This window comes from Leptodactylus fuscus, chromosome 2, assembly GCF_031893055.1.
Source record: "Leptodactylus fuscus isolate aLepFus1 chromosome 2, aLepFus1.hap2, whole genome shotgun sequence".
In the NCBI taxonomy this organism is placed as follows: domain Eukaryota; kingdom Metazoa; phylum Chordata; class Amphibia; order Anura; family Leptodactylidae; genus Leptodactylus; species Leptodactylus fuscus.
In genome coordinates, this window is record NC_134266.1 from 34,532,696 (window position 1) to 34,560,504 (window position 27,809).

The 27,809-nt window shown below is 43.9% G+C and overlaps 1 protein-coding gene across 1 annotated transcript in view; it reads right to left on the reverse strand.

Annotated features, from left to right (window-relative positions):
- MAP3K15 (mitogen-activated protein kinase kinase kinase 15) overlaps positions 1–27,809 on the reverse strand; it is a 97,922-nt gene that overhangs the window by 26,602 nt on the left and 43,511 nt on the right. The window contains exons 5-10 of the mRNA XM_075263596.1: positions 25,211–25,379; positions 20,433–20,539; positions 5,170–5,340; positions 4,280–4,392; positions 3,251–3,410; positions 909–1,059 (exon numbers count right to left, since the gene is read on the reverse strand). Coding sequence (XP_075119697.1) covers positions 909–1,059; positions 3,251–3,410; positions 4,280–4,392; positions 5,170–5,340; positions 20,433–20,539; positions 25,211–25,379 — 871 coding nt within the window. The remainder of the gene's footprint in view (positions 1–908; positions 1,060–3,250; positions 3,411–4,279; positions 4,393–5,169; positions 5,341–20,432; positions 20,540–25,210; positions 25,380–27,809) is intronic.

Consider the following 27,809-nt stretch of genomic DNA (forward strand, 5'->3'; position numbering starts at 1 on the left):
AGCGAGGCCGTTCCTGAAGAAGATGGAGGTGACGCTGGAGATTTCTCTCACAGCATTGGGAACGCCCCCAGTGCTGCAAGAGAACTAATTTGCATATCAACGAAAACCTGGATTTCTACTGAACGGCGGCATGGAGAAGACATCTAAAGGTAAGAGAAGAATAGCCTTTCTTAAGGCTATTCCTACGTGTGATCAACAAAAAATGTGATTTTAATGGTAGAATCCCTTTATTAAAACCAGATTTTATCTTGCTTATATAATTATTTTTCAGTGAATTTTAGAAAGTGGAGAAAGAAGCATTATAAACATATTATAAAGTTTCTTATGGCCACTTCTATTACTGATCTAGGCAAAGTTTGTTGAAAAGTTACTGATTATTTCAATTTCAGAAGATACAGGTTCTCTTTTGGCACCATATAAAAGCCCAATCTATGCCACAAATAAGAAAAACACAAGAATAGGTCATGTTAAAAAGTAGTGTTTGGAAGAGGATATGAGCATTTCGGCACCAAAGGGTTTAATGTAACTGTAAATGACACTAAACTTTACAAGTTTGAGTTAAGTTGTGAAAGTTCCTTTTTGCAAAATGTTGTGAAACAATAATACTGAAATATTTCAAAGGTTATTTAAGCTGGAAAAACCTAATGACATGGAAATAAGTTATAGGAGATGTTATACAGTATTGTTATACAATAAACTGCACAAAGAAGCCTATGCTAGGTTCACATCTGCGCTGGGCTCTCTATCATTCGGGTCTGCTAGAGGACCCGAACAACGGATAGCTGGATCTCTAAAACAGCAATTACATGTGGACACTGGCAGACCCCATGGACTGTAATGGAAGAATCCTGCGATTTTTGATATTTGCTGCAGCAGAATTTCTAAAGGAGCATTTAACAATTACATACCGGAAATCGCAATCCATTTGTTGATTCTTTTGTGGCTTCTACGATGATATCCATCCAGAAATTCAGCCTTTCTTGCCTCGGAGAGTGCTCTGTGTTGAGTTTCTTGAACCTCTGTATTAGAAGCAAATTCTGCACCACCGATCTCAGGTACCTGGCGTGTGAAATAAATATAGTCAATGGTGAAATCCACCATACTAACTGTAAAACACAATAGAATGGAACAGATTTGCTGCTTTATTTCTATTTTTAATGCCACTTAAGCCACTTTGGAGACAAGTGGGGTGAACAGTTACAGGGACTCCGTGGTCCAACTAATTTATTCTAATCTATGCTGGAATCCTGGTATAAGTTCTAGATAAAATCTACAGTGTCTAAGAGTTCTGGCCCTGGGCATAGACCTGAGATACGTTTTAATTATCTGACTCTTAATAATTATGACTGCCTTATTACACACCGGTCTTAAAGCTGGCCCAATATTCTTATGGCACATTGACCCCAATTTCTGGCAGTCCCGTAGGAGTGAAAGGAATGGTGGGTGAGCATGTGCACCTCTGCTCTGTTCACAGTGGGCACTTGCAGACCCTCATTCTTGCAGCTGAAACATACCGTATATACTCGAGTATAAGCCGACCCGAATATAAACCGACCCCCCTAATTTTACCACAAAAAACTGGGAAAACGTATTGACTCGAGTATAAGCCTAGGGGGGAAATGCAGCAGCTACTGGTAAATTTCAAAAATTAAAATGGTCAGTTTTTGGGTGCTGGGAAAGGGGAGAGGGTGTTTTGGTTGTCTGTCTGCCCCTTCCCTGAGATTGAAGACTGTTTTTTTCCCCCTCACTTCAGTCTGGCTGATTATAGGGTATCTGCAGTGCTCCTGTTAACCCCTTCCCGATGGAACAGGAGCACTGCAGATACCCGATATTCAGTAGACCGGGCACTGTCAGACACAGGGATACATAATGTGTTTGTGTTTCACAGTAATTTTCTACTTTTATATGTATTCTAGGGAAAGGAGGGATTTACAACTTTTTTTTAAATTTTTTTTTAAATCTTTCCCCCCCCCCCCCACTATTTTATGGGAGATTCTATTCGTTGATATTGGTCATAGACACCCTCCCTCCCTCCCCCACCCTTAAAATTTTTTTTTTTTTGCTGACTCGAGTATAAGCCGAGGGGGGCTTTTTCAGCACAAAAACTGTGCTGAAAAATTCGGCTTATACTCGAGTATATACGGTATGTCATTAATTGGAAAAACCCTTGAGGCCGGGACCCACATAGTGTAAATGCAGCGATTTTACTACTGCAAAAAGTGCAGCCTTTTACATTACCTACAAAGTGGATGGGATTCTGGCATATTCCATCCACATGTTGCATAAAAAAACATGCAAACTTTCTCTGAAACTGCTGCGATGGGTTCCCACTGCTTTTTTTTTTCCTGCAGTGCTATGTGAAGTCTTAGCCTAAGGTTAAGGCCCAAGTCTGCGGAAATGCAACTTTTTTATTGTAGATTTTAATGCGTTTTTTGACTAAAAGCCCAGAATGGCTACAAAAGGAATGGGAAATATAAAGGAAGATCTTATACTTCTACCTTCTGCTGAAACCACTCCTGGACTTGGCTCAAAAAAACCACAGCAAAATCTGATCCAAAAAAAGCTGCATTTCCGCAACGTGGGGGCCTCAGCCTTACGAAGCTTGAAAAATGCAACATTTAGTGATAAAAATTGAGTTTATTGTAAAGTGTCATCTAAACTGCTCTTCCAAAAAACAAGATTGCATGCCTCCATAAGAAAGAAGAAAAATGTTTTACTAAAGAAAAACATCAGCTGGTCTGTTAACATGTAGGCTCCAGAAGCTGGTAGAGTGAATGGGGAGTGCACGAATGATGCTCCTATTCAAGTAATAGGAATTTCCTGGAGCCAACACTATACAGTGGAAGGAGCTGTAGCACGTCTCCTATTACTTGAATAGGAGCAGCGGCCACACACTCCTTGTCCACTGCACTTGTTTTTGGTGTCTGTACCTGCAGAGATCACATGCTGATGACCTATACTGTAGATAGGCCTTCAGTATAATAACTCCTTTTCGGACCAGAAAATCCCTTTAATATAACTAGTAAAGACTAATACAATTAACTATATAGATTGCTTATGAATTTATATACTGTACACTTTTTTACTCTCAGTCTATCTTTATATTATCTTCAGCAGGGATCCAATCCAATTTTTGAAAAAACTATATATAGAACATTCATTATTAATGCCATGTGAACAAAGCCTTTGGCAAAGTACTACAACTAGATTAACCATTAAAAATGGGTGCTCAGTGTGCCCTGTTTCTTACCAAACTGGTGGTTTAAGTTTGAAGAGGCGTTCGGCGGCCTGTACAGCTTTTCCGATGTCACTGGCCAGCATGCTGACTATGAAGAACTGACCCACGTCCCAGTAATTGTTCATTTTTTCCAAGCTTCCTTTCCTTCCCAGCAGACTGTTCAGACGTACACCTAAAAAGAAGAACCATTAAGGGTTAATAAGGGTTAAGGGTTAACTGCCCATAGTCTCTGGGCAGTCAATTAAAGTGAGCAATTTATACAAAGCTAATTCAGACTGCTGTATTTTGGACCGGAATTTGATGCGGAGGCCGGCTCAGGTAACAGTCCAAAATACGGGTAGCTGCGACTGGGTGCCGATGCAGTGCACCAGCATCTATTTGCGGCACTACGATCTGGATTGGGACCAAATGAATGGGTCTAGTCAGGAGGAAGGGGTGTCTTTATGAGGCAAATACGCCTGAAGAATGAGCATGTCACTTCTTTTTTCCGGGAGCCGGAACAAACGGCTCCCGGAAAAAAGAACTGACCGGCTCCCATTGATTTCAATGGGAGCCGTTTTTTTTGGTCAGGATTTTGAGGCGGATTCGGCCTCAAAATCCTGACCAAAATACCCCTCGTGTGAACTCAGCCTAAGGCTAAGCCCCATGTAGGGTCCCTCAGCAAAAAAAATGCTGCAGAAAAAAACGCGGCAGCAACACAACAAGGTTCCTGCTGCAGCACTTTGCAAAGAAAGTTTCCTCTACAGACTTTCTGCTTCCATTACACCTATAGGGAAAAGCATTCCGGTAGATAGAATTGTTTTTTTATTTTAGGATTTCCAAAACTGCAATGGTTTGAGTTGTCCAACTCTTGACTGCACCCAAAACTGACTGAATTCAGACTCCACCACTTTGTTTAGTGGAACACATATATATATATATATATATATATATATATATATATATATATATATATATATATATGAGAGAGATAGATAGATAGATAGATAGATAGTTAGTATATCTTGTTCTTTGCTGTAGCATAACATTTATCATATTTACCTATTTTCCGAAGTTCAATGGAGGTCTCAAACTGCTGCCCAGCAACAATAAGTAAAACAGCAAGATTAATTCCCGAATATAAGGATGGCTGAAGATCAAAACCTTTCCGATACCTAATAGAAATAATGTTCTTATTCAGTAGTTTGATCTTAACATGGAGAAATGTCATTAACTGCAAGCTAATATATACTGCATGTACAGAAACACCTTGTATAACATACTCAAGGGGAACTCTGCCCTAAGTATCCAAGTTCCCTATTGTTTATGGGGTCCCATTATAGTCACACATGGGATAAATCATCTTAAACCTGTTGTTATCTAATGCAAAGAATAAAACTCCATTACAAACCAAACCTAATCCATATTTTTCAAGGGGGTATATGGTACTCTGTATACGTCATGGGGCGTTCCTATCTTAGGCATTGATAACCTATCCATAGAATATGCTACAAATGTCTGATGAATGCAAATCTCACCTCTGGACTCTTACTCATCTCAAGAACAGAGGTCCCCAGACACCATCCTATTTAGAGACCACCAGCCACCACAACCACATGGTAGAGAAAGTGCCGTGTGATCAGCCATTACCGTAACATTCACATACGTGAATGGGGAGAGTCCCGCACCAGTCCATTCACACACTATCAAGAGCAGAGGCCAGAGACCTGTCACCAGCTGGAGTGTGGCCCCTGCTGTGGAGAGAGGTGCGGAGCCCAGATAGGCCGTGCATCTATCTGACACTTGGCACATCCTGCGGATATGTCTCAGGACCCCTGTAAATTGGTTAGTGACCCCCTAGCACTTGTTGGCAATGTTCCCTTTTACTATTAGTAGTCTTCATTCAATTACATGAAAATTAAAGCATCAGTTCCTCTATATATCCACCTTACCATTCAATTGCACTCTCCCTGCTCTTCATGTCCTTACAGTCAGAATCCAGAAACATGTCTTTATATATCCGTCCACATAGGCAGAACATATCCGGTGCAGGGTGATCGCAGGCCTGCAGCACCTGAAGCATCACATGTAAGGCTTTCTCTCGGTCGCCTGCATTATTTCTTCTACAGTTTGGAAAGTAAGACATGATAAAATTCAGTCAATTATTTTGATGGATTTCAGACGGGGTTCACATCTGCATTTGAGTCTCTGTAAGAGACTCCATCCCAAAGGCCGCAATGAAAGAAGACTTTTCTCTTCAACAGTTTCAGTATAAAATCAGCAGAAACTGGACAAAAACCTGACAGACCCCATTATAGTCTGGGGTCCGCAGGTTTCTATTTGTTTTTAAGCAGATAGGGTTTCCATCTTTCAGGTTCCCATGCGGAACAGAAATCTGAACACTAGTGTGAACTTAGCGTTATGTCAAGGCCCCGTTATCCTTAAGAAGACACCCCTGTCCATGTGCCCCATTACAGCAAATGGACATTATAAAGAGGACGCCTCCATTCGGTCACTTTGAGCAAGTCCTGTTCTTAGAATCGGTCAATAGGTGTTGCTCCAAAAAATGGCGCAGTTGGAATTTTTTCTATTGCCCTCACTGATAATTTCGTGCCTGATATATTACTTAGGCTTTGTACTGTCAGGTGGGCGGTAATAGGCAGGGACGAATGTGCTGCTGTCACTGTATGAGTTATTAAGAATTATACAATACCATTAATAAAGTAAACAGAGGTGAGATCTGAGCTTCTGCAACAACCCTGACTTAGGGAAGGGGAGGAAAACAGTGCAGTAAATTTATTAATAGTGAACCCCATCCACACACTGCATTAAATTATCCGCAGCGGAAATACAAAAGTCATTTAGCCTGGGGCCGCACATGGCATAAACGCCACGGAAAAAAAACAGGGCATTCTACAGTTCCTGCAAGTGAATGCCATTCATACAACGGACACACTGCAACTTCCAAAACCATTGGCTTACTTTGTTTGCAACCCTGTTTCTTAAGTCTTAATCCTGCATTTACCATCATGGGCACTCCAACCACCATCAGCCTCTTTCTATTACTAGGACATGCCCAGAGAACATACTACTATCACTATCAGACCCGCTCAGCACTGCAACAGACTAGGAGGAGCGTCAGAGGATCTGGTTGTGATATTTCCCCCCATGACTACGACTTCCAACCTCCTTGCCTTTCTCCTCATGGGCCGCTGCAGAAATGTTTCGGCAGACTGTAAGCAATGGTTGCAGCAACCATAGTTATTAATGTTGCATTACACTGATGTAGATGACTACAGTCCACAAAGTATAGCAAGTATGAGTAAACTCCACAAAGGTGTCTACTGTAAAGTACATCAGAAAAAGCGACATATGGCCGACAGGAGTTAACGACATAGCACCAAGACACTCTGTTTTTATTAGAAATAAAAGCTTTGTTATAAAGAGCAAATAAGCGGTTCACATAAAAGGATGTAAAGGGTAAAAAGCTTTCCGTGCGGGGACAAGTGCACTATATGGGCACCTAATGCACTGCGCTTCCTAGTGTAAAACGGGAAACCTCATGGAGAAGAATAGACTCGGCCTCATTATCTGCCGGCTATACGAGATAACCCCACGTCTGCATTTACAACCAGATAAAACAAGTATTTAGCGCATGGTCCGCTTTAATTAAAACTTCCTCCCGCCAGTCCCAGGAAAAGGTCACTGTACAGTATATAGAAGGAAAAGCGTTTGTACGTGAAAAGCAAACACATCTCCTAAGCTTAAAAGCCACGTGAAGGCGGCTGGTAATCACCGCAGGATTTGGAAAGTTTACTGATCAGTTTTCACCACGGATTATGATTTTTTTGATCCCTTGGTATCCAGGAATAGGCTAATGTACAGTAGGAGAAATGTGATTGTTTGTTCTGCACGCAGTGCTAGTTACAGCCGGCTGCTTCCAGTAATGCTCCTATTACACATACCGACAACTTGGGAGGATGACATTATGCCAAGTGACTTTCGCAATCCAAGTTGCCACAAGTCAGACATCCGTATCATGAATGAAATTGTCCATTCATCACCACCGCTGTTACAGAATATAGAAAAATATAATTCATAGTCTTGTACATAGATCAAATTGTGCTATAATTCATTTCTAGTTGATTATTGATGACCTGTCCTTAGGATATTTTAATAATATCTGATCACTGTCAGAGGAGAGGGGAATAGCACCCAGGACCCCCACAGATCAGCTGTTTGCAGTATATACAATGTTCAAGTGAGAGCTGTGGCTTCACCACTGAATACCAAGCACAGCGCCAGACATTGCATACAAGCTCCATTCACTTGGTGCCATTAGCTTGTGAAGCAGAACCTGCACACACCTGAGCACGCCTCTGCAGCTGAATGGTAATGAATTCCCCCTATCAGATATGGATAAGGGCTCGTTCACATCTGTGCCCGGTCTCCATTATGCAGGTTTCCGTTTCCTGCATAAAACAGAGGCAGGAGACGGAAACCTGCAGGACTCTTTCATACCCATTCATTTGAATGGGTGAGAAAGCTGTCCGGTCGTGAGCGGCGGTGAGCGTTTTATGCTCTCAGCCGCGAAACATGCAGTACTCTGTGTCCGGATTACAAAAACCGGTTTCACAGCGGAGAGCATAAAACGCTCACCGCTGCTCACGGCCGGACCCGGTCTGTGGTTTCCGTCTTCTTGCATGCAGAAGACGGAAACCACAGAACGGAGACCAGAACGGAGGTGTGAACCTAGCGCAAGCTGCCCTAAGGCCGGAGCAACATGGACCGGAAATGCCACGATTTGCCCGTGTCTTACAGTATCTGCAAAGTGGATAGGATTCATGCGAATCCCATGCCCACATTGCCCTTCAAACCACAGCATGGACACGCTGCGATTTCCAAAGCCGTCGCTGTTTTGGAAATCGCAGCATGTCAATCATACCTAAAGAAATGCCAGCGGTTTCCCTATAGATATAATTGTAACAAAGTCCATGAAGGAAAACTCCGCAAACTTTCTGCCTTTTTTTGCTGCAGGATGTTCCGTGGGGCCATAGCCTTAGGCTGGTAAAAATAAGCTTTTGTAAAAATACTTATCTCATATGCATAGGATAATAAATAAGTGTCTTACTGATTGAGGTACAACCAAAGATCATGAAAATGAGGGTCCCTGAATCCCGTCAGGGTAGTCACGCCTATGTGACTACTTGGCAATCTCCTTCTATATCATAAAAGTGAATGGAGGGTGGTTACACATGTGCACTAGCACTTCATTCACACAAGTGATTCGGGGACTGACGGGGTTGCAATTGTACACACAATGATTAGACACTTATTGTCTGTTCTTATATGAAATTATAGGGAGCATTTTGTTTCTCCAGAAATATTATTAATTTAAAGGGGTTTCCTGGGTTATTAATATCAGGTCTGATATACAGAGAATGCGGACAGCTCTTTTCTGTGTAGTGCTGGAACTGAGCCATTGCAGCTTAGCCCCAATTCAAATAAATGGGAGCTGATCTGCAGTACCTGATCTGGCCACTACATAGAGAACAGCACTGTCTGCTTCCTGCTCTATTGTCTGTGTGTGAGCTAATGAGAACAGCTGATCAGTGGGTGTACAGTGTGTTGGGCCACCGCCAATCTGATATTGATGACCTATCCATCAGTATGTCTTTGTAGAATGGGAGGAAATCCACGCAAACACAGGGAGAGCATACAAACTCCTTGCTGATGTTGTTCCTGGGGGGATTTGAACCCAGGACTCCAGCACTGCAAGGCTGCAGTACCAACCACTGAGCCACCGTGTTGCCCCCCAAAAATATAATTCAAATTATTTTGATGTAGTAGTTAGAGTCACTGCATCAAGGGCACATCTTAAATAAATAACATGCTTTTTACTTATTTACTATTATTTATTAACTTTATGGGTTGGATTTTTTATGTCTTATTTTTTCTTATGTTCTACTCCTCAAAAGGGCCAGAAAAGAGATTTGCAGGATTACAAATCTATAGGGAAAAAAAAAAAAAAAAAATCACACTTGATACAACCATATTTCTGGTATCTCTGACATTCAATGCTTTCAGCTGCTTTCTCAGCCGAGATATTACTAGTCAAAAACATAGTTGGTAATTCCAAACTCTGTTTTTAGCTAGTGATATCTTATGTTGTTTTATAGTAGTGCAGTCTTGGATCCATATGAAAGCTAAAAATCGCAGCTTTTCTACGTGGTATACAACTAGAGATACAGCCATTTGAAGTGACCAATCTTGACAAATACTACAGCTGTACATACTGGCAATACAACTGTGCATGGAAACAGCTTAGTTAGAGGGTTGCTATGGAAGTTAGGTTAAAAGGAAGTTAGATAGGTTAATTAAGTATTATACAAAAATCTTCATGAAAGACCCCCAACAAAAGCAAAAAAAAAGGGAGTTCCACTTCCTGCCAGACCCCCCCACAGGCACCGCTGATGGCTTCTTTGAGTCTGCTTATTGTTAAGGAACCCATCTTATAAGTAAGGTCCAAAGTGGAAAAAAATCTTTAACTGTGACCTGAGAAGGAGAAACTTTTCAGTGAATTTACACTTCTATTTGACGTTTTAGGATTTTCCGGTCACGTGATGATGAGGGATCTGTTCACACTTGTATCATATATCTCAAATTAACTAAAATAAATCTACAAACTGATGCTTCTTTATTGACATCTTGGGGTTGTGCAGCGTCCATAGAGATCGCCACAATGTATATTTCCTCATTACAATTATGTATCCAATTAGAATCGACTTGGGACAAAGAAAACAGATCAGTATTCTTATTTATAGTCTCTGCCTGCGCACGCGGATACGTACAGAAGAGATTACTTTCCTATAGTCTTATATTAAAGAGGTTATTTATGATGAGACATGACATTTGTACCTATTATTTCTAAAGGTACGAGTGCGGCAGAGATGTAATAATTATAGGATGATATAGTATTTATTTCACGCTATGTGTCAATGGGCTCAGATCCAGCAGAGCCGGAGGGGAAACTCACACAGTGCTCCAAACAGCTCATCTGTACAATCACATGTATAGGTTTGTCTCTGCAGTGTGGGCCCAGATTTGGGAATGATAAAAGCCATTACATTCCAGTGACCCCAATCTATCTAACGCTAGCATTTGGGTTTCCATACTTCGGGTCCGCTTGTAGACCTGGAAGATGGAAACCCTATGTAAAGACCAGTAGGTATCACTTCTATTCCCCATCCACTGCAGCGCCATCTAGTGCCTGCAGGCTGCTGGAATAGCTGATCTGTGTGGGGACGGATAGGTCATCAACATGAAAAATCCATTTGGGTATAACAAAGTTGGTGCAGTCACAAGTAAGTTTCCTGGCTTGTACATTTTATTCCAATACCTCCGATACATTGTAATATGAATATTGCCTTCCTGGCAGGCGCAGACACTGATGTCAGAACAGCGGCTACAGAATGTTCCCATATTTTATTTATTAACAGGATTAATTACCGGGCTTAGGGCACAATGCTTATTCCTCTAAATCCACTGCTCTGGTTTAATTATTAGTACCTGGCAATGAATTAGGCTGAAGAAAATTCTATGTAAAAGAGTTTCTAACCTCGGATAACTTATCGCTCCAGGTTGTTCTCCTGTGCTGCAGGCGGTGATATAAGGATAGAGACTAGAGATGAGCGAACAGTGTTCTATCGAACTCATGTTCGATCGGATATTAGGCTGTTCGGCATGTTCGAATCGAACACCGCGTGGTAAAGTGCGCCATTACTCGATTCCCCTCCCACCTTCCCTGGCGCCTTTTTTGCTCCAATAACAGAGCAGGGTAGGTGGGACAGGAACTACGACACCGGTGACGTTGAGAAAAGTAGGCAAAACCCATTGGCTGCCGAAAACATGTGACCTCTAATTTAAAAGAACAGCGCCGCCCAGGTTCGCGTCATTCTGAGCTTGCAATTCACCGAGGACGGAGGTTTCCGTCCAGCTAGCTAGGGCTTAGATTCTGGGTAGGCAGGGACAGGCTAGGATAGGAAGGAGAAGACAACCAACAGCTCTTATAAGAGCTAAATTCCAGGGAGAAGCTTGTCAGTGTAACGTGGCACTGACGGGCTCAATCGCCGCAACCCAGCTTTCCCAGGATCCTGAATGGAATACACTGTCAGTGTATTCCCGTATACCCGATATATACCCCCGATACCCGTTCCAACGGTGTGCCCCCCCACCTTCACCCCAGAAATACCCTGCAAGTCCCCTAGCAATAGAATTGGGGCTATATACACCCACTATTTTTGCTACTGCCATATAGTGCCATTGTCTCACTGGGAATTCAAAGAATATATTGGGCTTACATATAACTTCAATTCCAGGGAGAAGCTTGTCAGTGTAACGTGGCACTGACGGGCTCAATCGCCGCAACCCAGCTTTCCCAGGATCCTGAATGGAACACACTGACAGTGTATTCCCGTATACCCCATATATACACCCCAAATCACCGTTCCAACGGTGTGCCCCCCCACCTTCACCTCAGAAATACCCTGCAAGTCCCCTAGCAATAGAATTGGGGCTATATACACCCACAATTTTTGCTACTGGTATATAGTGCCATTGTCTGACTGGGAATTCAAAGAATATATTGGGGTTACGTGCACCCACAATTTTTACTACTGGTATACAGTGCCATTGTCTGACTGGGAATTCAAAGAATATATTGGGGTTATAAATACCCTCATTTCTTGCTACTGGTATATAGTGCCATTGTCTGACTGGGAATTCAAAGAATATATTGGGGTTACGTGCACCCACAATTTTTACTACTGGTATACAGTGCCAGTTTCTGACTGGGAATTCAAAGAATATATTGGGGTTACAAATACCCTCATTTCTTGCTACTGCCATATAGTGCCAGTTTCTGACTGGTAATTCAAAGAATATATTGGGGTTACGTGCACCCACAATTTTTACTACTGGTATACAGTGCCATTGTCTGACTGGGAATTCAAAGAATATATTGGGGTTACGTGCACCCACAATTTTTGCTACTGGTATATAGTGCCAATTTCTAACTGGGAATTCAAAATGCGCAAGGCTCCCGGAAAGGGACGTGGACGAGGCCGTGGGCGAGGTTGGGGGAATGGTTCTGGGGAGCAAGGTAGCAGTGAAGCCACAGGGCGTCCCGTGCCTACTCCTGTGGGGCAGCAAGCATTGCGCCACTCCACAGTGCCAGGGTTGCTTGCCACATTAACTAAACTGCAGGGTACAAACCTTAGTAGGCCCGAGAACCAGGAACAGGTCTTGCAATGGCTGTCAGAGAACGCTTACAGCACATTGTCCAGCAGCCAGTCAGACTCTGCCTCCTCTCCTCCTATTACCCAACAGTCTTGTCCTCCTTCCTCCCAAAATTCCCAAGCTTCACAGAACAATAACCCCAACTGTCCCTGCTCCCCAGAGCTGTTCTCCGCTCCTTTCATTGTCCCTCAACCTGCCTCTCCACGTCACGATTCCACGAACCTAACAGAGGAGCATCTGTGTCCAGATGCTCAAACACTAGAGTCTCCTCCATCTCCGTTCGATTTGGTGGTGGATGACCAGCAACCCACCCTCATCGACGATGATGTGACGCAGTTGCCGTCAGGGCATCCAGTTGACCGGCGCATTGTGCGGGAGGAGGAGATGAGACAGGAGTTGGAAGAGGAAGTGGTGGATGATGAGGACACTGACCCGACCTGGACAGGGGGGATGTCAAGCGGGGAAAGTAGTGTGGATGTTGAGGCAAGTGCAGCACCAAAAAGGGTAGCTAGAGGCAGAGGCAGAGGTCAGCAGCTTAGGCGAAGCCAGGCCACACCCGGAATCTCCCAAGATGTTCCAGTTCGTACCCAGCCCCGAAAAACTTCCACCTCGAGGGCACGTTTCTCGAAGGTGTGGAGTTTTTTCAAGGAATGCGCCGAGGACAGATATAGTGTTGTCTGCACAATTTGCCTCTCGAAATTGATTAGGGGCTCTGAGAAGAGCAACCTGTCCACCACTTCAATGCGCCGTCATTTGGAATCCAAGCACTGGAATCAGTGGCAGGCAGCAACGGCAGGACAAAGGCCGCCTGCCGTTCACGCCACTGCCACTGCCTCTGCCTCTGCTGACTGTGCTGGCGATGCACTCCAGAGGACGAGCCAGGACACCACTTCATCTGCCTCCGCCACTTTGTTGACTTCTCCCTCATCCTCCCCTGTTCCTGTCTTATCTCCTTCTCCTGCACCATCAAAGGCACCATCAGGCGCTTCTTTACAACAACCCACCATCTCTCAGACATTGGAGCGGCGGCAGAAATACACTGCTAACCACCCACACGCGCAAGCCTTGAACGCCAACATCGCTAAACTGCTGGCCCAGGAGATGTTGGCGTTCCGGCTTGTTGAAACTCCTGCCTTCCTGGACCTGATGGCAACTGCGGCACCTCGCTATGCCGTCCCTAGCCGTCACTACTTCTCCCGGTGTGCCGTCCCCGCCTTGCACCAGCACGTGTCACTCAACATCAGGCGGGCCCTTAGTTCCGCGCTTTGCACAAAGGTTCATTTGACCACCGACGCGTGGACAAGTGCATGCGGACAGGGACGCTACATTTCACTGACGGCACACTGGGTGAATGTAGTTGAGGCTGGGACTGCTTCCCAAACTGGCCCGGTGTACCTCGTCTTCCCGCCTAACATTCCTGGCAGGGACACGAGAAGAACACCCCCCTCCTCCTCCTCCTCTACCGCCTCCTCCTCCGCCACCGCCTCCTCCTCCGCTGTTAGATTGACCCCAGCTACGAGTTGGAAACGTTGCAGCACTGGCGTTGGTAGACGTCAGCAGGCTGTGCTGAAGCTGATCAGCTTGGGGGACAGACAGCACACTGCCTCCGAGGTGAGGGATGCCCTCCTCGATGAGACGGCAATATGGTTTGAGCCGCTGCACCTGGGCCCAGGCATGGTCGTTTGTGATAACGGCCGGAACCTGGTAGCAGCTCTGGAGCTTGCCGGACTCCAACATGTTCCATGCCTGGCCCACGTCTTCAACCTAGTGGTGCAACGTTTCCTAAAGAGCTACCCCAATGTTCCAGAGCTACTGGTGAAAGTGCGGCGCATGTGCGCCGACTTTTGCAAGTCGACAGTAGCCGCTGCTAGCTTAAAATCTCTCCAGCAACGCCTGCATGTGCCACAACACCGGCTTTTGTGCGACGTCCCCACACGCTGGAACTCAACGTTTCAGATGTTGAATAGAGTGGTTGAGCAGCAGAGACCTTTGATGGAATACCAGCTACAAAACCCTAGGGTGCCACTAAGTCAGCTGCCTCAGTTTCACATTCATGAGTGGCCATGGATGAGAGACCTTTGTGACATCCTACGGGTCTTTGAGGAGTCCACAAGGAGGGTGAGCTCTGAGGATGCGATGGTGAGCCTTACAATCCCGCTCTTGTGTGTTCTGAGAGAATCCCTGATTGACATCAGGGATAACTCAGATCACACAGAGGAGTTAGGGATAGCATCCGATCCGTCACAGCTGGAGAGTAGGTCCACACATCTGTCCGCTTCACTGCGTTTAATGGAGGAGGAGGAGGAGGAGGAAGAAGAGTTGTCCGATGATATGATGGTGATACAGGAGGCTTCCGGGCAACTTCGAATCGTCCCATTGTTGCAGCGCGGATGGGTAGACATGGAGGATGAGGAGGAAATGGAGATTGAACTTTCCGGTGGGGCCAGAGGAGTCATGCCAACTAACACTGTGGCAGACATGGCTGAGTTCATGTTGGGGTGCTTTACAACCGACAAGCGTATTGTCAAAATCATGGAGGACAACCAGTACTGGATCTTTGCTATCCTTGACCCCCGGTATAAAAACAACATCTCGTCTTTTATTCCGGTAGAGGGGAGGGCCAATCGCATCAATGCTTGCCACAGGCAATTGGTGCAGAATATGATGGAGATGTTTCCAGCATGTGACGTTGGCGGCAGGGAGGGCAGTTCCTCCAGTAGGCAAACAAGTTCTCACCGGTCCACACAAACGAGGGGCACACTGTCTAAGGTCTGGGACACCTTGATGGCACCCCCTCGCCAAAGTGCCGCCACGGAGGGTCCTAGTGTCACCAGGCGTGAGAAGTATAGGCGCATGTTGCGGGAATACCTTTCCGACCACAGCCCTGTCCTCTCCGACCCCTCTGCGCCCTACACGTATTGGGTGTCGAAGTTGGACCTGTGGCTTGAACTTGCCCTATATGCCTTGGAGGTGCTGTCCTGTCCTGCCGCCAGCGTCCTATCTGAGAGGGTGTTCAGTGCAGCCGGTGGCATCATCACTGACAAGCGCACCCGTCTGTCAGCTGAGAGTGCCGACCGGCTCACTTTGATAAAAATGAACCACCACTGGATAGAGCCTTCATTTTTGGGCCCACCTGTGTAAAGCACCCCAACATGAAACTCCATGTCTGTACTCAACCTCTCCAATTCCTCCGCATCCTCATACTCATCCACCATAAGTGTTGCACAATTCTGCTAATACTAGGCTCCCTCCACCCTGATTTCCCCCAACTCTGCTGGTTAGAGGCTCCCTCCACCCTGCTTTCCTACAACTCTGCTGGTTAGAGGCTCCCTCCACCCTGATTTCCACCAACTCTGCTGGTTAGAGGCTCCCTCCATCATGAATTGGTCCAAACTGGGGTTTTTAGAGGCTCCCTCCACCATGAATTGGTCCAAACTGGGCTGTTTAGAGGCTCCCTCCACCATGAATTGGTCCAAACTGGGGTTTTTAGAGGCTCCCTCCACCATGAATTGGTCCAAACTGGGCTGTTTAGAGGCTCCCTCCACCATGAATTGGTCCAAACTGGGGTTTTTAGAGGCTCCCTCCACCATGAATTGGTCCAAACTGGGCTGTTTAGAGGCTCCCTCCACCATGAATTTGCCCAAACTGGGCTGTTTAGAGGCTCCCTCCACCATGAATTGGTCCAAACTGGGGTTTTTAGAGGCTCCCTCCACCATGAATTGGTCCAAACTGGGGTTTTTAGAGGCTCCCTCCACCATGAATTGGTCCAAACTGGGGTTTTTAGAGGCTCCCTCCACCATGAATTGGTCCAAACTGGGCTGTTTAGAGGCTCCCTCCACCATGAATTGGTCCAAACTGGGCTGTTTAGAGGCTCCCTCCACCATGAATTGGTCCAAACTGGGGTTTTTAGAGGCTCCCTCCACCATGAATTGGTCCAAACTGGGGTTTTTAGAGGCTCCCTCCACCATGAATTGGTCCAAACTGGGCTGTTTAGAGGCTCCCTCCACCATGAATTGGTCCAAACTGGGGTTTTTAGAGGCTCCCTCCACCATGAATTGGTCCAAACTGGGCTGTTTAGAGGCTCCCTCCACCATGAATTTGCCCAAACTGGGCTGTTTAGAGGCTCCCTCCATCATGAATTGGTCCAAACTGGGGTTTTTAGAGACTCCCTCCACCATGAATTGGTCCAAACTGGGGTTTTTAGAGGCTCCCTCCACCATGAATTTGCCCAAACTGGGCTGTTTAGAGGCTCCCTCCACCATGAATTTGCCCAAACTGGGCTGTTTAGAGGCTCCCTCCACCATGAATTGGTCCAAACTGGGGTTTTTAGAGGCTCCCTCCACCATGAATTGGTCCAAACTGGGCTGTTTAGAGGCTCCCTCCACCATGAATTTGCCCAAACTGGGCTGTTTAGAGGCTCCCTCCATCATGAATTGGTCCAAACTGGGGTTTTTAGAGGCTCCCTCCACCATGAATTGGTCCAAACTGGGGTTTTTAGAGGCTCCCTCCACCATGAATTGGTCCAAACTGGGGGGTTTTAGAGGCTCCCTCCACCATGAATTGGTCCAAACTGGGGTTTTTAGAGGCTCCCTCCACCATGAATTGGTCCAAACTGGGGTTTTTAGAGGCTCCCTCCACCATGAATTTGCCCAAACTGGGGTGTTTAGAGGCTCCCTCCACCATGAATTTGCCCAAACTCTGCTGGTTAGAGGCTCAATCCACCCTGATTTTCAAAACAAATGTTGGTGCCAACCTCAACTTACTACAAGGGCCAAATTCACTGCTGGTGACAAGCTCTCCTCACTGCAAGTGCCAAATACACATGTTTCAAGGTGTTTTCCTACTGTCAGAGAGGTGGTATTGAGTGTGTAAAGTGTGTAGTTGTTAGGCTGTGATGTTGGGGTAATAGAGGGTCTTTGGTGTGTTAGATGCCCCCAGACATGCTTCCCCTGCTGTCCCAGTGTCATTCCAGAGGTGTTGGCATCATTTCCTGGGTTGTCTTAGTGGACTTGGTGACCCTCCAGACACGGATTTGGGTTTCCCCCTTAACGAGTATCTGTTCCCCATAGACTATAATGGGGTTCGAAACCCGTTCGAACACACGAACATTGAGCGGCTGTTCGAATCGAATTTCGAACCTCGAACATTTTAGTGTTCGCTCATCTCTAATAGAGACGACTTATGGGTAGCTTACTGCCATAGCAAGGACACAATGTGAAATGTCTCAAGAGCTTCTTATCAATATACATTAGTCCACTAAATAAAAGTGTAGGGATTAGGCATTCATCAATTTATGGAAAAGCAACAAAACCCATGAGAGTCATGGTTGTAGTGGATGGGGAGTGTATGCAGGCTGCTCCTATTCAAGAAGGAGGAACGGTGCTGCAGCGCCCTCTATTGTATACTGGTGGTTCCAGAGAATTGCAGCAGTGATTGAATAGGAGTAGCTGCATGTGCTCCCAGACCACTACAGCAGGCTGCTGGAACAGCTGATCTGTGTAGGTTCTATATTGATTTTTATTTCTAGTTGTGTATTAAGTTTCAATGCATGTGTAGCATTCTGTATACCAAATGATGTTTATCTAGGTTTCTGCTCAAACTACTTGATGTTTTTTTTTTTGCTTTAGCCTTGGTCATCACATGCACTAAGTGAGAGGTGAATGAAGTATTTAGGCAGACATGATGCGCACTCTAATAAGACGGGATTGAATTTCCCTCTCATCTGATGCAGACAATACCTCTTATGGTGGTCCGGCAGGTGTTAGGAGGACGCCTTTGTTTACAAGCAGCTGTCTGATGCTTTTCATAGATTTACAAGAGATTTACCAGCTCATGGATCTTGACATTTGAATGCAATTTCCTGCTTTAAGTGAGGTGTATATGAACATATTAGGGTTGAGTTCACATCTATGGGCAGGTTCACATCTGCGCCCGTGCACGCTTTAGGCAATCCAGCTGGGTTTCCGACTTCTGCCCTGAGAAACTGGACAGGGGACGGAAACCCGGCAGTCAGTTTTCAAACCCATTCAAGTGAATGGGTTTGAAAAGTGAGCGCCCGTGAGCGTTTTTTACCTGTCCGCGGCAAAACATTTTTTTTTTTAACCGGGCACAAAGTTGAACATGCAGGACTTTGTAAAAAAAAAAGGTACAAAAAGGTTCAGCTCACCCACAGGTTGATATCAGACATCGGCTTTTCAATGGTTAAATTCTTCGGGGTACACGGCAACACACTCTATTCCTTGAGTGTAATATCTCCACAGCAAAAACAAATTTCTCCGGCAACTCTCCGATGATAAAATATAACTTTTAATCAGAAAACGTCATAAAATGATAAAAAATTTGATGTCGATCACAAAATAAAGAAAAAAAAAAAAAAAAAAGTAAACCCCCTAAAAAACGCAGACACGTTGTGGAACCATCGTTCCTTCCTCAGTGCATGCTCTGAGGAAGGAACGATGGTTCCGCAACGCGTCTGCGTTTTTTTAGGGGGTTTACATTTTTTTTTTCTTTATTTTGTGATCGACATCAAATTTTATGATGTTTTCTGATTAAAAGTTATATTTTATCATCGGAGAGTTTTGCTGGAGAAATTTGTTTTTGCTATGCAGGACTTTGTGTCCAGTTTAAAAAAACGCTCAAGGGCACTCACTTTTCAAACCCATTCACTTGAATGGGTTTGAGAACTGACTGCCGGGTTTCCATGCCCTGTCCAGTTTCTCTGGGCAGAAGACGGAAACTGGCTGGATTGCCTAAAGTGTGCACGGGCTCAAGTGTGAACCCGCCCTAAGTGGCAATTTGTTCTGTGGGTCCAAACATAAAAAAAATATCGGACCCAGATGTCAGTCAGAAAGCTTGAAGAGGACCACGAGCAGCACTGGAGCACAGGGGTGGTAAGTAGAGATGAGCGAGTACTGTTCGGATCAGCCGATCCGAACAGCACGCTCCATAGAAATGAATGGATGCACCTGGTACTTCCGCTTTGACGGCGGCCGGCCGCTTAACCCCCCGCGTGCCGGCTACGTCCATTCATTTCTATGCGAGCGTGCTGTTCGGATCAGCTGATCCGAACAGTACTTTCTCATCTCTAGTGGTAAGACCACAGCCCCACGTTGCAAAAATGCAGCGTTCTGGCCATGGCAGAAACACCACAGCAAAAAACGCTGCGTTTTACATTATCTGCAAAGTGGATGGAATTCTGTTTAATCCCAGCCATACATTGCCGACAAAAATCTGCAACAGAAATGCTGCAATTGCAAAAAACGCTTGTGTTTTTGTAAATCATGGCATGTCAATGGGGCTCGCTACATGGGGCCATAGCCTAACACTGTTTTATATCTTAGCTCACCTCCCATAGGTCTCCAATAATTATTCTCTGAGGTCCAAATAAAACTGAAGGTAAAAGCTCGAGAAACCAACATGCACAAAATCATTCGGATTGATGGCCAGTCTGGGTTATTTTCGAGTTTCGCTCAGCCCTACCTCTGATGCATCTGCCATCATTAGAAGATTCTCTCTGCATCGCTTCGTCATTTTATGGCCACTAAGGTCTGCATTTGCTTCTATTAAAGGCCCCTACTTGGCACAGTTATTAGTTTGGGAGGCATTTCTGGACTGACAGACTCTCTTTAAACAGGACAATATTCCAATAACCTTATATACATGTAACCATATACAGTACATGAAGCCATATAATCAGATAGGCACAGCCAAAATCATAAAAATTACAAAAGTTGCTAATAGGAAAAGATGCCATGAGATACCGCAGTGTGTGTTACTATGGATTGCATTCACCGGGTACAGACTGCCCAAACCAGCACCCTGAAGTCTCTCTTCTTTTACACGACAAAAGCATTCATGACAAGTAAAAACATCTGCTGTGCATGTGACACGAGAGGTAACTTTAACAAGGGATCCTTACCGATTGAGTGCGAAGGCGTAATGAAACTTTATATTGTGTTGATCCGCCAAGTCACAAGTTGGTAGCATTTCCAGAGTTTCCACCAATTTGACCATGGCATCGTAATCCTAAAATTGAAACAAATGTTCACGCTCTGTATACACCGACCACACAATAAAATTCAGGAACCACAATGTTCATTATTCACAGCTACCAGGCAGATGTGTAACTTGGAACTTCTGGGCCCTAGTGCAAAATATATAATGGGACCTCTATGTACCTCGTGCCATTGACAATAGTGGTGTATTATATAATGGGACCTCTATGTACCTCGTGCCATTTAGAATAGTGGTGTATTTTGTGTCAGAGGGACCTTTGTTGCACCTTCAGGTTCCAGGGCTTGGTAGTGACATAATCGCACTATTAGTTTTCTGTGGCTCAATATAAATTCGATTACACAAATTGTTATCTGCTTCGATGTTTTGCCTTCTCTTGCCAATGTTTCATCTCATAGACTATTAGGGTTGCCTTTATTAAAACTTTTGCAGATCTTGCCTAGCAGCTATAAAAGTAGACATAACTGCAATAAGTTGTCCTTTCTAACCCCATGTTCACTGGTAAAATGATAGAGGCCGCAGCGGCAACCAGGATCGGAAGCCATAGGTCGCCTTAAGAACACTATTACTAGTTAAAGGTCTGATCTTTGTTTTGGAAAACTGGTTGTCTGTGCATCGCAAATTAATTTCCCCTGCCCTCTGGTGAGCTGGACTGAAAAGATTTCTGATACACAGCCTTCCACAGCCAGAAAGGAGAACCGTCATGCTTTTATTGCAAAAATTCTGAGGTGAAAGAAGCTATGGCATAAAAGGGGACATGAGTAATATGTGGGGTGCAACAACAGGGTTTAGGAATGATAAGCCTGTGTACAGTGACCTGTTATGAACAAGACATCATTGTGGCCCAGATAGAGAAGGAAAGGGAAATGCTGCTAAAAAGTACTGATGGGACGCAGCCGACTGTTGTGAGGAAATATTGGATATAGGGGCAAATGACCCTTTAGTTATGCCCCTACACATGTATAGCCAGTGTCGCATGTCAGACCTCTATATAAAAAGTCATCCTTATTCTGCCAATTATCACATGGTCCGTACAATGGCAATGTTTTTATTTCTTTTCCTGTCCCTGGTAGTCAGGATAAGTGTACATATTTAAGGGTCCATTCACATGGAGGATGTTGGCGCTGATTCTGGCACGAAATCCACGTCCGAATCAGCGGTGAAAAAAAAGCCTCCTATTGATTTCAATGGGCTCCGTGAGGAAAACAGAACCCATTGAAATCAATGGGAAGCTTTTTTTTTCAGCGCTGATTCTGACACTGATTCCGCGCCAACTTCCTCCGTGTGAATGAACCCTAACATGTACAAATAAAACAAACTATAAAATACAAAAAAAACAAAAACAAAAACCTAAACTATACAAAACCCCCATACCTATATATTTCCACAAAAGCACTAAACACTTTCTAAACACATACAGTCCTATGAAAAAGTTTGGGCACCCCTATTAATCTTAATCATTTTTTGTTCTAAATATTTTGGTGTTTGCAACAGCCATTTCAGTTTGATATATCTAATAACTGATGGACACAGTAATATTTCAGGATTGAAATGAGGTTTATTGTACTAACAGAAAATGTGCAATATGCATTAAACCAAAATTTGACCGGTGCAAAAGTATGGGCACCCTTATCATTTTATTGATTTGAATTCCCCTAACTACTTTTTACTGACTTACTGAAGCACAAAATTGGTTTTGTAACCTCAGTGAGCTTTGAACTTCATAGCCAGATGTATCCAATCATAAGAAAAGGTATTTAAGGTGGCCAATTGCAAGTTGATCGCCTATTTGAATCTCCTCTGAAGAGTGGCATCATGGGCTACTCAAAACAACTCTCAAATGATCTAAAAACAAAGATTGTTCAACATAGTTGTTCAGGGGAAGGATACAAAAAGTTGTCTCAGAGATTTAACCTGTCAGTTTCCACTGTGAGGAACATCGTAAGGAAATGGAAGACCACAGGGACAGTTCTTGTTAAGCCCAGAAGTGGCAGGCCAAGAAAAATATCAGAAAGGCAGAGAAGAAGAATGGTGAGAACAGTCAAGGACAATCCACAGACCACCTCCAAAGAGCTGCAGCATCATCTTGCTGCAGATGGTGTCACTGTGCATCGGTCAACTATACAGCGCACTTTGCACAAATAGAAGCTGTATGGGAGAGTGATGAGAAAGAAGCAGTTTCTGCACGTACGCCACAAATAGAGATGCCTGAGGTATGAAAAAGCACATTTGGACAAGGCAGCTTCATTTTGGAAACAAAAATTGAGTTGTTTGGTTATAAAAAAAAGGCGTTATGCATGGCGTCCAAAAAGAAACAGCATTCCAAGAAAAACACATGCTACCCACTGTAAAATTTGGTGGAGGTTCCATCATGCTTTGGGGCTGTGTGGCCAATGCCGGCATCGGGAATCTTGTTAAAGTTGAGGGTCGCATGGATTCCACTCAGTATCAGCAGATTCTTGAGAATAATGTTCAAGAATCAGTGACGAAGTTGAAGTTACGCCGGGGATGGATATTTCAGCAAGACAATGATCCAAAACACCGCTCCAAATCCTCAGGCATTCATGCAGAGGAACAATTACAATGTTCTGGAATGGCCATCCCAGTCCCCAGACCTGAATATCATTGAACATCTGTGGGATGATTTGAAGCGGGCTGTCCATGCTCGGCGACCATCTAACTTAACTGAACTTGAATTGTTTGTCCAAAATACCTTTATCCAGGATCCAGGAACTGATTACAAGCTACAGGAAGCGACTAGAGGCTGTTATCTTTGCAAAAGGAGGATCTACTAAATATTAATGTCACTTTTCTGTTGAGGTGCCCATACTTTTGCACCGGTCAAATTTTGGTTTAATGCATATTGCACATTTTCTGTTAGTACAATAAACCTCATTTCAATCCTGAAATATTACTGTGTCCATCAGTTATTAGATATATCAAACTGAAATGGCTGTTATAAACACCAAAATATTTAGAACTAAAAATGATTAAGATTAATAGGGGTGCCCAAACTTTTTCATAGGACTGTATACTGCATTGTAAATTTTCCTAAAAGAGTATAAAAAAAAAAAATGTATTTGAGGAATGTATCTGGCCCAAATATTAAATTAGACTTGTTCACAATGTGCAGGGTTCATACATGCCACATAAAGAGACCAACAATCCCATTTTCTACTTAAAATTTAGCAAAAAATAAAAATAAAAACAATTATAAATGATTTGAAAAGATGGTGCACTGTCACATCTTTCATATTCCCCGAGACCTGACTACAGCCATCTTGACAGCCGTGTCCACCTTCAACTAATTTTGTGACAAACAGGGAAAAAATGCATTAAGCCTTATATTTGCACCGACATTCAGACAGAAGATTACACTACAGCAGAAATAATAGCTGTCAAGGTCTAATAAGCTGTAATATGCCTCTGTGCTTTCAGGAAGATAGGCCATGTAATATCCATAATGCATTAAAATAAATACTGCCGACCCCAGACAGGAAAAGTCTCACTTTGTAGAGAAAGCACACAGCATTCTGTCTATAAAAGTACAAACAAAAATAACTATTACTTATTAATGATTATTAATTTCCCATTTCCCTATACAAACTGTAACCCAGATCGCACATTCCTAAACTTTGTGGAGTTAAAGGTTAATTGTATAGGAATTGGTCAGCAGAAGGTGATCTGCAGGGGTCCAACACCCAGACCCTGCACAGATCAGCTGTTCAGTCAATGTCTGAGCACTGGAAGCTATAGCAGAAGACCTGGAGCATACACAGGCTCTCCTATTCAAGGATTTAAGACTTTTCCTAAATACATTGATTTATCAAAACTGCTTTGTTTGGCCGCTATCTTAATTTATTCACTTCATTGTTTACACTCTGTTTCTATGGCCCTTGGGGTTATCTGCTCATTTGTCAAGTGATGTAGCTGCCTGCTCTCAGGGGAGAGGGAGGGGCTGGGAGCAGCTCTGAGCTGTTTGTGTCTGATAAGTAGCGGAGCTTCTCAGATAGGGGAGGTGAGAGCTCCAGGATTTCTGAGCTCTTATCAGTCGGTTTAATTGAATTTGGCTGATAAGGGCTGAGATAGGGAGTCCCTTACCTCTGTATGTAATGCAAGCTGACTCAAATCCAGCTCTGCTACATCAGCTTCACACTGTGGTAATTCACTTATGACCAATCCCGTGCAAGTGAAACCCCGCCCACCAATGTGCCGAGAAAAGAAGGAAGTGGATAGAGCACAACAGCCTGCAGGTTAGTGAACAAGCGTCATGGGAATACCCCATATACCCATACCCCAGTATATACAGCATGTTCCGTATCTGATTGTACAATATCAGCTACATGCATTTACTCATTTTTTGTTACATATCTTTCCCCCATATTATATGACAAGAGATACATGCCTAAGGCTAGGTTCACATCGGTGCATGGGTCTCCATCTTTCGGGTCCACCATGGGAAACAAACAATGGAGAACTGTACTGCTAAAATAGTGGTTACCCACAGACCTCATAGATTATAATGGGATCCACCAGGTGTCCGATGGGTGTCCACCACTTTAATACTGAAAACGGTGAAAAGAAAAGTTCTCCAACGACTCCGGGGCAGATGTGAACCTAGCCTTACCCATATATTAGCTGTTACACTATGACAGCCATTATCATCCCATCTTAGACCCTTACCTGTATATCTCTGTATGACAGAAGCAAATTGATGACAATATCAGATGTCAGGACCTCAGTGTTGTCCATTCGCAGTTTTATGCGTGCTAGTTCTTTAGCAAGTTCATCTCCTTGATACTTCTCTCTGGCCTTCCTGATGTCATTAAGCAAAGTTTCTTTGTAGTACGCACTGTGAGCAATGAGAAAGACAAACCATGTATTCATTAATGCCATATATAATGTATACCAGAGAGAAAAGCTAAGCTGTGTAATATATAGGGTGATATGATAGAGGAGAGAAGCTGAGCTCTGTGATATATAGGGTTATATGATAGAGGGAGAGAAGCTGAGCTCTGTGATATATAGGGTTATAGGATAGAGGGGAGAAGCTGAGCTCTGTGATATATGGGGTTATATGATAGAGGAGAGAAGCTGAGCTCTGTGATATATAGGGTTATATGATAGAGGAGAGAAGCTGAGCTCTGTGATATATATAGGGTTATCTGATAGAGGAGAGAAGCTGAGCTCTGTGATATATAGGGTTATATGATAGAAGGAGAGAAGCAGAGCCCTGTGATATATAGGGTTATATGATAGAGGAGAGAAGCTGAGCTCTGTGATATATATAGGGTTATAGGATAGAGGGAGAGAAGCTGAGCTCTGTGATATATAGGGTTATATGATAGAGGAGAGAAGCTGAGCTCTGTGATATATAGGTTATATGATAGTAGGAGAGAAGCTGAGCTTTGTGATATATAGGGTTATATAATAGAGGGAGAGAAGCTGAGCTCTGTGATATATAGGGTTATATGATAGATGGAGAGAAGCTGAGCTCTGTGATATATAGGGTTATATGATAAAGGAGAGAAGCTGAGCTCTGTGATATATAGGGTTATAGGATAGAGGAGAGAAGCTGAGCTCTGTGATATATAGGGTTATATGATAGATGGAGAGAAGCTGAGCTCTGTGATATATAGGGTTATATGATAGAGGAGAGAAGCTGAGCTCTGTGATATATAGGGTTATAGGATAGAGGAGAGAAGCTGAGCTCTGTGATATATAGGGTTATAGGATAGAGGAGAGAAGCTGAGCTCTGTGATATATAGGGTTATATGATAGATGGAGAGAAGCTGAGCTCTGTGATATATAGGGTTATAGGATAGAGGAGAGAAGCTGAGCTCTGTGATATATAGGGTTATAGGATAGAGGAGAGAAGCTGAGCTCTGTGATATATAGGGTTATATGATAGATGGAGAGAAGCTGAGCTCTGTGATATATAGGGTTATAGGATAGAGGAGAGAAGCTGAGCTGTGTTTTATACTGTTATTATATACGGCTGTCAGGCAGGGCAGCAGGAATCACCTGATGGATCCCTAAAGTAAACCTAACTAAATGAATATTAAAAAACGAAAAGCAAACTTGGTTTATGTCCCCTAAAGATGGTTTCCAAGGCTAAGATATTGATAACTTTACCTAAGAAAAAGTCATCACTATCAGACTTGTGGGGGATAACACTCAGGCTGCGCACTGTTGGAAGAGACTACCATATCTGTCTGATAGGCCTCATGTCACTCGCCCTACCACTATGATCAGCTGACCTGTTGTGGTTTTGGGGTTTAACCCCAGCCAATAGTGTCGTGCCTACAATGTGGTCAGGCCATGCAGTAACTATGGAACCTGTGGTGGTGGTGGTGGGGGGGGGGGGACCAGTGACGGTCTTCTGCTTCCTGACATTAAATCACTGCATTTTCCTGCAGCCGCCACTAGGAGGAGAACAGTGTAAGGAAAGTGTAAGAGCTGCCACTGAGGTCAGTTCAGATACTGCAGATTAGCGCCCATTAATGTGAATGGGAGCTAAGCCACAGTGACTTGGTTCAGTCACTACAGAGAGAGTTTTCTGCTTTCTGCTCCACTCTCTGTATATCAATTGCTGAAAAATACTATTTAAATGGGGTGCGAGGTGTCCAGTCCCCACAGATCAGACATTACCAACCAATCTTTAGCACAGGTCATCAATATTTTAGCCCAGAAACCCCCATGAATTCCTATGCACTGGACTCCCCCTAGTGGCGGCAGCAACAAGATTTATCATGTTTCCCCAATGATAGACTCCCTTTGTACGGATCTGTTAAACATGATCTGAATGGAGCCTTATAAAAATATTACTTTCTACCTGTCACGACCTGAACATACAAATCAGTGAAACCCCCACCCCCTGGACCACTGGTTTTAATCAACAACTGCACATTTATTTTGGCATCAAAACCAAACTCAGTGTATTGTAGAAAATCATTAGTGACAAGTGTCGGGATGCAAACACTGCCAAAAAATCTCTAGCTTTGCCATTCAATATACAAGGCAAATAGCAGTCCGTTACGCAGTATCAAAAAAAATAAAATAAAAACTTAACCCCTTAAGGCACTGTCTTATTTTGGATATTAAAGATGCCAAAAAATGGGCCAAGATGGTAAAAATTTGATAAAATATAAAAGACGCTGCCGGGCTGATGGTTTTGTGTCCCAAATAATCTACTCCTAAACCTAAGCTATGTACTCACCTACCTATTTTTCTTTACTGTCCCTCTTTCTTCCATATAGCTGACAATTTTTACCCCTCTTCT